At 35.7% G+C, this 12,790-nt stretch overlaps 1 protein-coding gene across 2 annotated transcripts; it reads right to left on the bottom strand.

The window, feature by feature from the left end:
- Window positions 1-7,794: 7,794 nt before the first annotated feature.
- Window positions 7,795-10,960, bottom strand: LOC113741878 (protein indeterminate-domain 16-like). 2 transcript variants are annotated; one of them, XM_027269529.2, is made up of 3 exons: window positions 10,441-10,960; window positions 9,937-10,336; window positions 7,795-8,909 (listed from the first exon to the last, which is right to left on the bottom strand). In XM_027269529.2, exons 1-3 carry the CDS (start codon window positions 10,487-10,489, stop codon window positions 8,108-8,110), a joined length of 1,251 nt encoding a protein of 416 aa, XP_027125330.1. In that variant the 5' UTR covers window positions 10,490-10,960; the 3' UTR covers window positions 7,795-8,107. The 2 variants fall into 2 exon arrangements, with proteins under 2 accessions (XP_027125330.1, XP_027125329.1); XM_027269528.2 differs by having other exon boundaries at window positions 10,445-10,960.
- Between the last annotated feature and the right edge of the window lie 1,830 nt (window positions 10,961-12,790).

Genomic DNA, 12,790 nt, shown 5'->3' with positions numbered 1-12,790 from the left:
ATGAGTCGAATTCCTGTCATATGTTTGACAGATTTTCTCAATTCTTGCTGTTAATGCTGCAGTTGGATATGTTGGTCTGAAACATTTTTAAATCCTTGCAATCTATTTTGGAGAATTTCAAAATTCTCCTGAAAATGTACGAATCAAGTTTCTCATCTTCGGCTTTAGCTTCTTACTGTGTACACTTTGAACGCTGGGTATATAATGAGGTTCCAAATGATGCTAACCAGCAGCTTATACCTTTATTGGAAGAAAGATAAAAGATTAGACGAAATTTCACAGTTTTTGAGACTCTTAGGAATTGATGTCAATCTTTTTCCTAAGCAAGCACCAAATTAAAGGCCGGTTTTATAACCTAATTCACTACTTAAAATTAAATTTGATAGTTCAGATCTTAACATGTTCAGATGGATTGAATAATAAAGATAGAATATCTTAATTAATTTGATTACTCTAAATTAGCTAGACAAAGTGTACTCCATTTTTGTGATAAGTTAACAAAGAAGCAAAGAAACTATTGAAAATTGTGCTAAAATATTTTGTCAAAATAATTTTTTTTTACGATATCTACAGATGTTAACAAAGAAACAAAAGAAACTATTAAAAGTTATGCTAAAATTTGTTTTTTCTCAAGTAAAGTGGTTCATTCTTTTTTCATTTTTTAATACCTTATTTTCAATAAAAATTAAGTCACACATATTACTGACAAAATATAACAATATGGAGAAATTAAAAAATATGAAATTCAGTCGCCTATAATTATCCACGACGCATACTATATTCAGCATTCATATTCTAACAATAAATTATGTCAAGTTGGGTACGTACTTAATAATTCAATAATTTAATAAATTCAGATTTCCAAAAAACAAAACACCACATATTCTAAATCTACATACATGCATATATTATTCATCGACATTCACTAACATTTATCTTGTGACGCATTTACCAATCCATTAATCTTGTAAAATTTGTTCAACTTACACTAAAACAGTAAAACTATGCAATTTAGCTACCGAGCGTTTGCCAAAGAAAATCTACATTCAAATCCTTAATTGCTGGCAGATCTCATTCGGATTGCTTATTGCAGTACCACAGATGCTTATCGCAGCATCTTTACCCCCAAAAAACAAGAAACAAATTCAACTTAGTAAATGTTCTCATCAAAGATTTGGATTCCTCTTGGTGCAGCATCATGTCCTCTCTAGCACCATAATAGCTTCATGAACCGAAAGGAGTATTAACATTCCCTGGAATATTAGCATCAATGCAGGTGATGATAAAGACTAGTCCCATGTTAGTGCCATATTGAAGTTTACACCTGTGTTTCAGTTGATTTCATGGCTGAGCGTCCAAACGGTAGGGAATAAATATGGGATTCAAGTCACGGCTAGCTAAATTATGGAATTTGAGAAGAAGAGAAAAAAACAAAAAGAAGAAAAGATGGTTCTTGATGTATTTGTAGTATGCAAAAGATAGTAGTAATAAATACTTGAAATTGCTTATTAGTAACATCCTTCACGTAGTGACAAGGATTTCATAGCATGCAGAATAGGAGAATACATCAGAGCAAAGGGTGCCCGTAGTTCACTGTCTAGGCTTGAAACAAACTACGTGGGAACTACTAGTCTATTATTACATTACATCACTAGATTACGACCTTCCATCAACATGCATACGAGCAAGTAGGAACCCTCCCCCTAGGCTGCACAAGTCACACAGTTGCAACCAACGCCACATTGGCAAGCGCCTCTTCCAGTGCCAGTGATATTGGTACCTTTTGGACAGGCACAAGGGTTGCAGCCACAGTGCTCCCCGCACGAGCACCGCTTGTGTTCTACGCTGGGATCATCCTCCCTGCGTCCCGTTGCACACCTGCGAGATATTTTTCATTGAGGCAAAACGTCAAGTACCATAGAGACATCAGTCGAAGGACTTTGCAAGAACAAGCATAAATTGACTGACCTGCAGGAAACCCCACCAGGGCATGGAACGGGGCAGCCACAGCCCGTGTTGCATGAACCGCTGCTCATGATTTCTCAGCCTTTAATGAGAACCCTTTCGGTGTTTCTTCCTTCCGGTTGAATGACCAAATGGGGTTGGGATGATTTTGGTGAAACAAAATATATAGAGGATTCAGATGGATTGGGGAGAAGCCAGGTGGGGCGGTTGTTGTCTTGTTAGGGTGAGAAGGACGATGCATGGCTTACACTTGGCGGAAAAACCTTCATCCAAACTCCAAGTTTAGCTCGTTCTTGAATGCACGTGGAGTTAGGCCTCCTCGTCCAGATTTCTCTCATTCACAGGTCAGTCAATGGATCCAATGGAAATTGCCTAAAAAGATTGTGATTGCCGGATTGAGGAGGGTAGTGGCGGTTTCAACCCCTATGAATCGGTTGATTCATTGGATGGACCATCTAATTGTAACTTAAATTATTTGCACGTTGTAGTTCACAAATTAAAGAATAAATAATTGAAGTCGAACAAGAAGTAGAAATGTAGAATGCCATACCACTATGAATAAAGAAAGATATCTAGCACGAAATACGATTTATTTTTCTTAAGCGTGAGGGTTCAGATTCGCGAGCTCTCGCTTATACTCTTTCCCCTGTAATCACCTAATCTATCCACCTCTGAGTAGGAAATTCGATTTCGAATATGCATTACACTACATAATTCTTATATTTTAAATATTTTAAGTATTCTTGATGTCTTGTGTTTTTTTTTTAAATAGAGAACACAATTTAATTTATTGGGATAATGGCAGAAAGTATATATATATATATATCAATAACATAAGTCCATAAAAGATCCGAAAATCAACCAACAGATGCAACATGTTTGAGGCCTAACTTGTGCATTGCACGTTATAGGGACTTTTCAAAAGTTTCAAGATTCTGAGTTGTGCAATAACTAATCAGCAATTGGCAACCTTCTCTAGGATGGCGCAGACTAGCAGTTATTGGCTTCATTATCTACTTGATAATACTGCCAGAGCTATGCAGGAGACAAAATTCCAAGGATAAGGCGTACAAATAAAGAATTCCTAGCTAAGTGATCATAATCTCCTAGAGCTGCCTTTCTTACAGCATACAAACGAATTAACGTAATGAAGTCGACAATGGATAACCATCAAAATTAAGAATAACTTGTCTTCTGTTAGGAGTTAAGGTGAATAAATACTTGTAGACCTTGGGTACATTATCCACAGTTAAAGCTTTAAATTACTTCTTTCACTAACTTCAATTCATTCAAGACATATGTGGTGTGGAGCAGAAAATGACTAAACAAATTGGTAACAACTAGTCTTGGTTTCAAATAGTGCACCGTTTAGGTAATATTCACTTCTCCTCCTCCCCCTGAAGGGAAGGCAACGACCATACACTTGAGAAGAAAAAGGAAAACAAGAATCAGGGCCATTTGCCTAACTTGTATAATCCCTGAAAATCCATCACAATCGATGTGCATATTCTCAGAAATTCTGCCAGTTTGTAAAGCATCTGCAGAAAGTGGGACATATAGGGAACGCCCAGTCAAACTGTAACATTCGTCCTCTCCTCCTTATGAATGAATGAATAGGTAACCACGTTTTTATCCTTGACCTCCTATTTGTAAGCTGCTCCCTGCAGTTAAATACGTACAGGCGAGCTTGTTTGTGAAAGTGCAATTCGCCATTAACTAGTACGACGCGTCACAAGTTAAGTTCTGTTTAATTCAAATCCGTGGATGTAATAATATTCTTATACTTTTTGGTATAAACTAGCATAATTTTAGTATAAACTTAAATTTGTTAATTCATACAATTAAATTGGTTAAATGTAAGATGCGAGAAAAGTTTTGAATTGGTCATAACTTAACTTATAGAACTCTGGATCCTAAAAGACCTACTCGGCCCCCCAATTTGATGCCATTTTCGTCATTGAATGTTCATCTTGATATTTGGACTCCATTTCTTCGCCAATTATATGATGCTCTTTTAAGTTTTTCTTTTTGGTGTAAATGGAAAATTTCTAATCCTTAACCTCTCATTTACACTTCCATTTTTTGTACCATCCAACTTATCCCTCCCCTGCAATGCTCTTTTACATTGATGGACGAATGAATTGAGGATTGCACCTCTCTGTTTTTTTTTTTTTTTTTGAGAAGATATCAAGGTCCTATTAAATCGGCTTCCAAGAAATTCACAAAGGGTGGGCTATATGTGGGAATTCGCATTTTTTAGTTAAAAGTAGGGTAATTAGGCAAATTGCTTTCATTTGAACGAAATTATGGTTGTTTTTTTTTCTTTCCCCCTCTAGTAGTTTGGATTGGACGTTTTTGGTGAGTTTTTTTGGAGTATTTATAGGAGACTAACATCGTAGCACTTTTTTGAAAATGTGATATATGTAAAGTACAAATGGCAGCCCTAAAACTCCAAAAAAAATTTCCAAAAAAGATAGCAATTTAAATTCTAGTAACATTCTTTTGTTCCATTTTCCTTTCTTTTTGGGTGTCTGCATGGCCGGACCATATGGCGCCCCCAAGAATTTATTAACTGAATTAGATTTTGTCAAAAAAAAAAAAATCAAACTTTTAGTTATACCTTGGAAAAAATAAAATATGTGCTCCTAAAATGTTACTAAAAACGTACAAATAAATCTTATATACACTGACAACGTATATACAATCACCTTTGAATCAATGATATATGTACAAAAGTTAAATTTTAAATTCAAATTTTACATAGTTATCGTTCATCCAACGCTGACACTGTCAATGTAGAAAAGATTAATCGAAAACATAAAATTACTCATTCTTATCAATATCTCTTCTAATTTATCACCAAGTCTAATGCTCTTGTGCCCGCTTATTGGTCAATACCTTAAAACTCTAAAACATCTCTTCTGGGTAAGGACTCAAGAGAGGTCAATATTGACGATAAATATAATTAAAGCTCCTCTTTACTGCTGCAACAAAATCATTCATTGCTCTACAAGAGCTTGCAGGTCCAACTCAAATCAAAAGCTAGCTTGGCCTCAGTGTTTCCCTAACAAAATAACGTGGAATGTTGCTTCCACAATATTAATGAAGACAAAAAAGGTGGAAATGGGGTCAATAACTCTAGAGCTTGAGGAAGAAGGCCTACCATAATTTGCAGGCCCTTAAAGATGATCCCACCATCGTTGGCTGCATGGTACGTCTAACCATTAAATTAAGAAGACAAGTGTCACGAAGCAATCCAAAATGGAATAATACATTTTACCTATATGGCTTTATTTGGTGCCACTACCTAAATAATATTCTCAGTAGACAGTTGTCATGAAATCAATGGAGCTGCCGGACTAAACTGCAACACCAAGGAAATTTGTTAATCTAATTACTTACTGCATACTAATCACTTACTAGTGAATGCTTTAGCTAATTATTATTGCAGCAAATTACGGCCGGGGTGGTTCGTCTGTTCAGGAGAATGTAATTTTGGCTTCCTAAGGGGTAATTAGACTCGATAACCTTCCATCTTTGTGCTCAATTTTCATGATAAATGCATCAAAATCTTGAATGGGTGTTTTTCGATTGTCCGCATTCTTTCAAAGTGGTATTTCGAAAAAAGAATAATAATAATGTTGGAAGCAGAAATAGGAGTGTTTTTCTATATATTACACTGATATGACAGGGAAGAGAGAAACGCCAATGAGACCAAGGGACACAAAACTTCAAAAACTCAGGCAACTTTTCAGAACTTTTAAATTAGTACGTAATCACGACTGGCTCTTACTTGGCATAATTCAACCAATGTGAAAGTGAAAGCACACTACTTGCTTATATGAGTAGCCATGTTTCTTTTCCTTTTCCATTTCTCACCGGTGATACAGGAAATTAAATGGGGGGAAAATTAATTGGAGAAATGGAAGGAATAAACAAATGGTCCTCTATATGGCAATGCCCATCATAGCATCTTCTGAGACAAGAATGGGAGAAAGGTATAAGTACTATTTTGGGAAAGGCATAAAAAATTTCCACAATAAATGACTATCCTTGTTAGCATCTTCCAGTAGTTTTTCTAATGTTTTTATGTGCAATCAAAGTTGTCATGGGGGCACAAGTCTAATCAAGGGATCATCAAAAGTTGGCATTTTCTTGATTGTCCTCTTGCAATTCATTGTAACGCCCATAAATTAAGATCGACCACCTATAGGAGTTTTGTTTTGCTTCTCATTTTCCTCGAACAATATGAAGGGGCAACAGCTGCAAGTGATTGAACTCATTATAACAGTTGTAAAGGTGGCTTGATGGCCCCTAAACTAACCCTTGAAGGATGATGGCCTCACATCCTCTCTTTAGACGACCAGAAAGTTGAGACCTCCCAACTCTCAAGTGGGAATTATTATATACTCTTCTTGTTCATTATCGCAAGAAGTGAGTTAGATCTTTGCACCAAAAATGAGATTTCAGACCCAAAATTTAATGGCACTGAAATGTTACTTATCTATATGATTGCCTAGTGCAGATATCTTGTTACATGAAAACTACTCCAACTGAAGTATGTAACATACTTAGCTTACCAAAGGTCCAAAACCATCTCACTAAGATTTTTTTTTTTCAGAGAAAAGATTTTTCAAATCTTACAGAGAAAGGGAAGGACTTGAGAATTGGACTATAAACTTCATGATTATTTAACTAATGCCTCTAAGGCTTTAATTAATTATATAAAGGAGTTTGGTTTAACAATATACGAGTTCAAGGTTTAAAGTCACTCTTAATTTTCTATTAGGATAGTATTCTCACGTATTGCAATTTCTTGTCATAGAATTAACCTCGATATATAATCGTTCTAAGTATGAAATTTAAAAGAAATTTTGTCATTGGATAATCAAAATCAATTTTCGCTTAGTTTGAACTGAGTGTAGTGCAAAAAAAAAAAAAAAAAGAAAAGAAAGAAGAAGGAAAAGTCTCTGTCAACTTTTTACATCAACTGGTCTTTTTTAATCAAGAGACACAAGAAAGGCCAATAACGGTCAAAGGTAAAATGAATGAACATAGGAACTTTTGGAAAATTATTGACCGCCCCACTATTGTTTTGCGTTTGGTCATGAGGAAAGAATGGAAGGACAACAGCAACCTTACGTAGGAGTTAGTTTAGTGTTTCCTCTAAACTCAGAGTTGGAAGCTTTGCAATGGTCTCAGCATAAATGGAAAGGTCCTGTGCTCTCTCTCAATGCTCACTGCTCACTGGTCACTGGTCACTCAGCCCACTGATTCTGATGAAGTGTGATGAATGGAGTTTGTTTGTGTCTGTGTGCTGTAGATGTTTGAGAGGGACGAGACCGGCATCAACCATTACAACTTTGGCACTGAAAAACATGGCAAATTTTCATTAACATTTATATGGCTGCAGAACCCCAGAGAAAAAGGACCATTATCTGATTCCTCTCTCCCTATGCGTGTGCTTCTCTCACACACACTCACACAGTCAGAGAGACCCCTCTTTCATTCAAATATTTTTTGGATGGCAGCATCTAGCAGTACCGTTCTTTATTGTCTGGCCCTTGCTCAGATGGTCACCCGTTTCCTGACCACCTCAGCCAACAAAGATCTTCAAATAGTCCAACCAGAAAATCTAATACCACTGGAATGACTTGATAAAATAACGCCACTATTCAGCTAAGAGTTTTGCTATACTCCTGAAAGTTTTGCTAGTACTCGGGGGAAATAAAAGGTCGTGATGTAGAATCATCATGAATGGTTAAAAAATTCTTAAAAAAACCAATAAAGATATTTTATTAACTACAACAAAACTAGCTACTTGTAGAGTTGATAAAATCATTATGATATTTGCCATGTACTCATTGAATCAACAAATAACATCATCAAAAGTTTTAGATACAAATTCCAATACCCCTTAATCAGCTCTTTTGCACTTATGATAACACTCACTAGTCCTTCCTGGTGTATTCATGGATATGAAAGGAGAAAACCCAAAAAAAATTAAAATAAAAATAAAAAGGGATAGGTTATAAATATACTTTTATCTTATATCTAACATAAAAACAAACTTTGGATGAAGAATCTGATGATGATCACTTCCTCAAGTCTCCTTCCTGTGAAGCAGATGAGTCTTAACTCTTTAACACAATGCATATTTTGGATGAACAAGCCGGTCACCTTTGACAACTTCGCCATCTGATAAAGCAGAAGAAATATAACCCATTAATGTCAATGCGCTCTCATGATGTGGAGCATGAGCTGCAGCTCTTGCTGTTCTTGAAGCATTAAACTTTTCCTTGCAAGTTTGACAAGTGATTTGCCAAATGGTAGCATTGATCTGCTTCGTGGCTTGCTCTTTTAAGGCCTGTGCCTTCTCCAACTCGGCTTGGGCTTGTTGCCTGATTCTCTTAGCATTAGCAAATTCTTGCTCCGCCAGCTCAATCTGTCTCTTAGCTTGTCTCCTAGCTTCTTCAGCAAAAGCCTTTTCAGAAATAGCCACCGCCAACTGTTCACGAGCTTCTTCTTTGATTCTTGATGCATCCATGATAGGTTTCTCGCTGTTGCTACTCTCCATTTCATTTTTCTCATTGAAATCTGATGATCCAATGGACAACTGAAGCAAAGCTGAATGATCTTCATCTTTCTTAGAAACGGAGATCATATCCATAGGACTTGATGATGATGTGGTTAAAAGTTGAAGCTCCAAATTGTGAGGACTTTTATTGGAATCCCTTGTTGGGGCAACGAATTTGGTATCCATAGCTACAGGTTTTGCCATTAAAACAGGCCATGGTGAAGCACTAACATTTGTATCACTTGAGGGACTTGGGCTTGAAGCTGTTCGAGAAAGACAAGCTGTTGCTGCAGGCTGTAAAGAATGAGATTCGGATCGGATTCTACCCAAGTTACAAGCATCTTGATGCTCAATGAAGCTCTCCACCCTAGAAGAAATGAGGACCATTATATATATATATATATATATATATATATATATATATATATATATATAAACAACTATTGAAAATTATTTTTGAATTAGAAGATTTACTACAAACAAGTGTAATGATTCTAGGTGTAGTGGAAAAGTAGAGCAAAGGACATTTTCAAATGAAATGATTTAATTATCTGTGCGTTTTTATCCATGAAGATAGGCACTAGGAAAAAGCTGAAAAGGAAATTATGTAGTAATTAAGAAGTAGGAATACAAACAAGCACAAAATGACTTAATAGCTAGGGGAATGAACATTTTTAATGAAGAGAACAAACTTGGAACATGCAGAACTTTGACATCTTTAATCACATCTTTTATTTAATAAAGCAATATCTTAGATGAAGTCAATTTAGACCATTTTAAAAAGTGTATGATAATAAAGAAGGTTAAGGAATCACTTACATGCAATAAATAATTCCTTTTTGGATTTAGAAACTAATGGGATCAACCTTAAATTAATTAAACTAGTATATATAAAACAATGACCTATCACGACCTGATCTTTGAAAACTTCGTTAACTGTCGGTTAAAACTGTTGCACTAAAATAAATTATTCGGCCGCCATCGGTCAAAATCCAAATTATTCATCTTTATAGCTTTTCTCCTTCTTGTGTTTAACCATTGCCTTCCAGCTTAGAAACCATAGCAGCCAAGCCAAGATCAATGATAACTAGGAAAGGCAAAAAAAATATTGATGAGGAAAAATTTCACTGGAAGATACATTCTGGTGGAGAGAAAAAGCCACAAATTTAGAAAAAAGAAAATGATTGGTGGAATTTGGAAATCTACCAAGCGTAGAAATGCATAATTTTGATTTCAAGATTTGTTCAATCTCGAGAAAATTCTGGGACTGAATCTGGGGTGGCAAAGGACCAGCAAGAGAACGAAAACATCCCACCGAATGGCAAGAATGAAGATGAGTGGATAAGGTAAAGATTAAAAAAAAAAATGAACAGAACAGAAGAATTCAATTGAACCTCGAGAAAACCCGACCACAATCGCAAGAATGGCCTCTGGTACCGCAGGTTTTGAGATGGGCTTTATAGTCAGATTGAACAGCATATCCTTTGGAACATTTCTCACACACCCACTGTTTCTGATTGCTGTGTTTCCTTCTAAAATGTTTCTTTATCCCCACAAGATCGCCTAAAGCGTGACAAGGATCATGGTGAAGGCAGCTGGGCTCCGGGCACACAAAAACGCGCTTTCTCACCACTGGTGTTTCCCTTTTCAGAAGCTTCCATGGAACTTTATGCCTCCTCCTGTGCATCTGCAGGTTTTGGTCCCTCTGAAATCCTTGGTTGCAGATCTCACACACGTATCGATCCGATTCCAGCAGGGTTTTGGGTGAAAGGGATACCACTTCTGCATCTGGATCTAATTATTATTGCATGAGAACATCATGAAGATCATGAAATTTTTAGTTAGATACTGGCACAATTATACAAAATCTATCCATCAAGAGAATTGCAGCTAGGTACCTACCTGGAGTTCCTGCAGGCCTTCTTTTTCTCTTACTGTTGATTCCATTTTCTCCACAAGTAAATGGCTCAGAAGATGAGGAGGGATGGTTAATAATATCACTACTCAACATGGGCTCAAAAATTTTTTTTTTTTAATATTCTCCCCTTCTCTTCTACTAGTATGGAGAAAGCAGCTTGAAGCTCTTGAACATGGAGCTTTAATGGATATGGCGAAGGCAGTAGGAGAAGAGAGAAGTAGAAATGGATACTGTAGAAGATACAGATAGAGATACAGATACAGCAGCAAGTGCAAACATGAGGAGGGATATAATAAAAAGGCTCTTTCTTTCGGTTATCATCAGCTTTCTTTTAGCTTTTGAACTTTCAGCTTTTTCATCAGCTTTCTTTCTTGCTTTCTCTCTTTCTCTCCTCTTACTCCTTTCACCTTGATCAGGTTCTCTTCTAACCCTTTAATAAACTTCTTCTAAAGGAAGAAGGGAAGAAGAAAGAAGGGGTTGGGGGTGGGGGGGAGGGGGATGTGTGGTGAGAGGGAGGTGGCTAGAGGGGGTGCTCTATATCTATTTGTGGAGGCTTGAAAGTTCCTTGACCCAATCAAAAAACTCCAAACTTGATCCCAGCAACTAGCAATTGGACCCAAGGAAAAAACATCCCCACATAGAAACAAAACTTTCATTATGCCATTTTGCACTAATTTTTGCGTGCCTAAATTCTCTCCAACTGCACACATATTAGCTAATCCCATTTGTCATGACTGTGTGAAATGTCCGCTTTGAGTCATGTAATTTGGTCTAGAAGGTAATTAAGCTTATATAACTTCTTTATTTTACATAATACGAAAAATATCTAGATAGATTCGGTCTATAAATTTATTTGTAATTTGTGTAAGATATATTCACCCACGACATAGTCGCCAATGATCTCCGATCGATGTGAAAAAAAAAAAAGAAAAAAGAATGACGAATGATATAATAAGAAGGCTAAAAAATTCATGTAATTCTTGAATCTATCACATAGCGTGCAAGTGTGACACAAGATCAAGTCTAATTAAGTATCTTGCTCAGTTAACATATGATTCATACAAGCATCACTATACAGAGGTTAATTTTAGCACAGACTTGAGGTGCTTTTATTTTATCTTTTTCTTTTTCAGTGTATCTAAAATATAAATAATGGAGGGAGGGCAATGAAATGCAACTAAAATTACTATGTTGTCCAATTTCTCTTACTACTATGCAGAGCCCTGAAATGATATCAGTCTGAAGCAGCTTTTTTTTTTTGGTCTGTGATGATCATGGTCAAATCAAATGTCGAAAAGGCTATTTTAGTCATTATGCTGATGTTTCTTACCACAGTGATGTTTAAACAAACGATCAATGTAACAGTGAGTTAACAGCGGCAGGATTGTCTTTTGCAAATGATGTTTGGGATGGATTGCTTTCAGAGCGGACCCCATCATGTTAACAAAGAGAAAGCCTGTTCCATTACCAATTAAAACTAAACTAATATTTCTATCTGACTATTTACCATGAACGTGCCACTAAAATTTGCTATATTCTTCTTAGACTTTTATGTCCAAGTACGTAGGACAATTATTCTGAATAAATGAGAGTTTAACTTACATACGAATGGTCCAATGGTCAAGGGAGGACGCTTAAGGTCTTTTCGACTGTCAAGTTTAAGATTCAATTCTGTGATTGAGGGTGGAAAGATTGTGAAAAGAATTGAGCGACTTTTTTTTTTAAAAAAAAAAAAAAACTTACATATTAAGGCCTAGTTACTCTGAGGAACTATTTAACCAAAGGGATTCCATTTTCTTCTCTCCAAAAAAGCAAAAAGAAGAATAAGACAAAATTGCCATTGAAGAAGTCGAATTTAGCTTGAAAAAAGAATTGTTTGCAACCTAAGTTTTATAATATATCTATCAAGTTTGAGTATGGAAAAAGGGATCGTAGCTAAAATGTTTTAAATTCAAAATCTCCTACTAAAAATAAAAATATCATGTTTGAGTATATCTTTTTTTTGTATATAATAGTGCTTACTTGAATGTTACTTTTTTACTTTTCAATCGTTTCCAAATATTTGTCGTTTTCAAAATAAAATCCATGAATAATTAAACAAGAACTGTTTATGAAGTTTATAGATTGTTATAACAATGCTTGGCTCAAAAGATAAAAGAGCAAACGAAGTTTTAGTTAAATTTGGCATCTCAAAGTATGATGCAATTATAAAACATCTAGAATTTTCTCTGAAGACAAACAAACAATGGTTTTTTTTTTTTTTTTTTTAGATTTCTTAACAAGAACTTGAAAGAGAAAAGTTGCGTATACTCCATAATCCACCATTTTTT

Source organism: Coffea arabica, chromosome 4e (genome assembly GCF_036785885.1).
Source record: "Coffea arabica cultivar ET-39 chromosome 4e, Coffea Arabica ET-39 HiFi, whole genome shotgun sequence".
In the NCBI taxonomy this organism is placed as follows: domain Eukaryota; kingdom Viridiplantae; phylum Streptophyta; class Magnoliopsida; order Gentianales; family Rubiaceae; genus Coffea; species Coffea arabica.
This window is presented reverse-complemented; position numbering and strand designations above follow the sequence as displayed.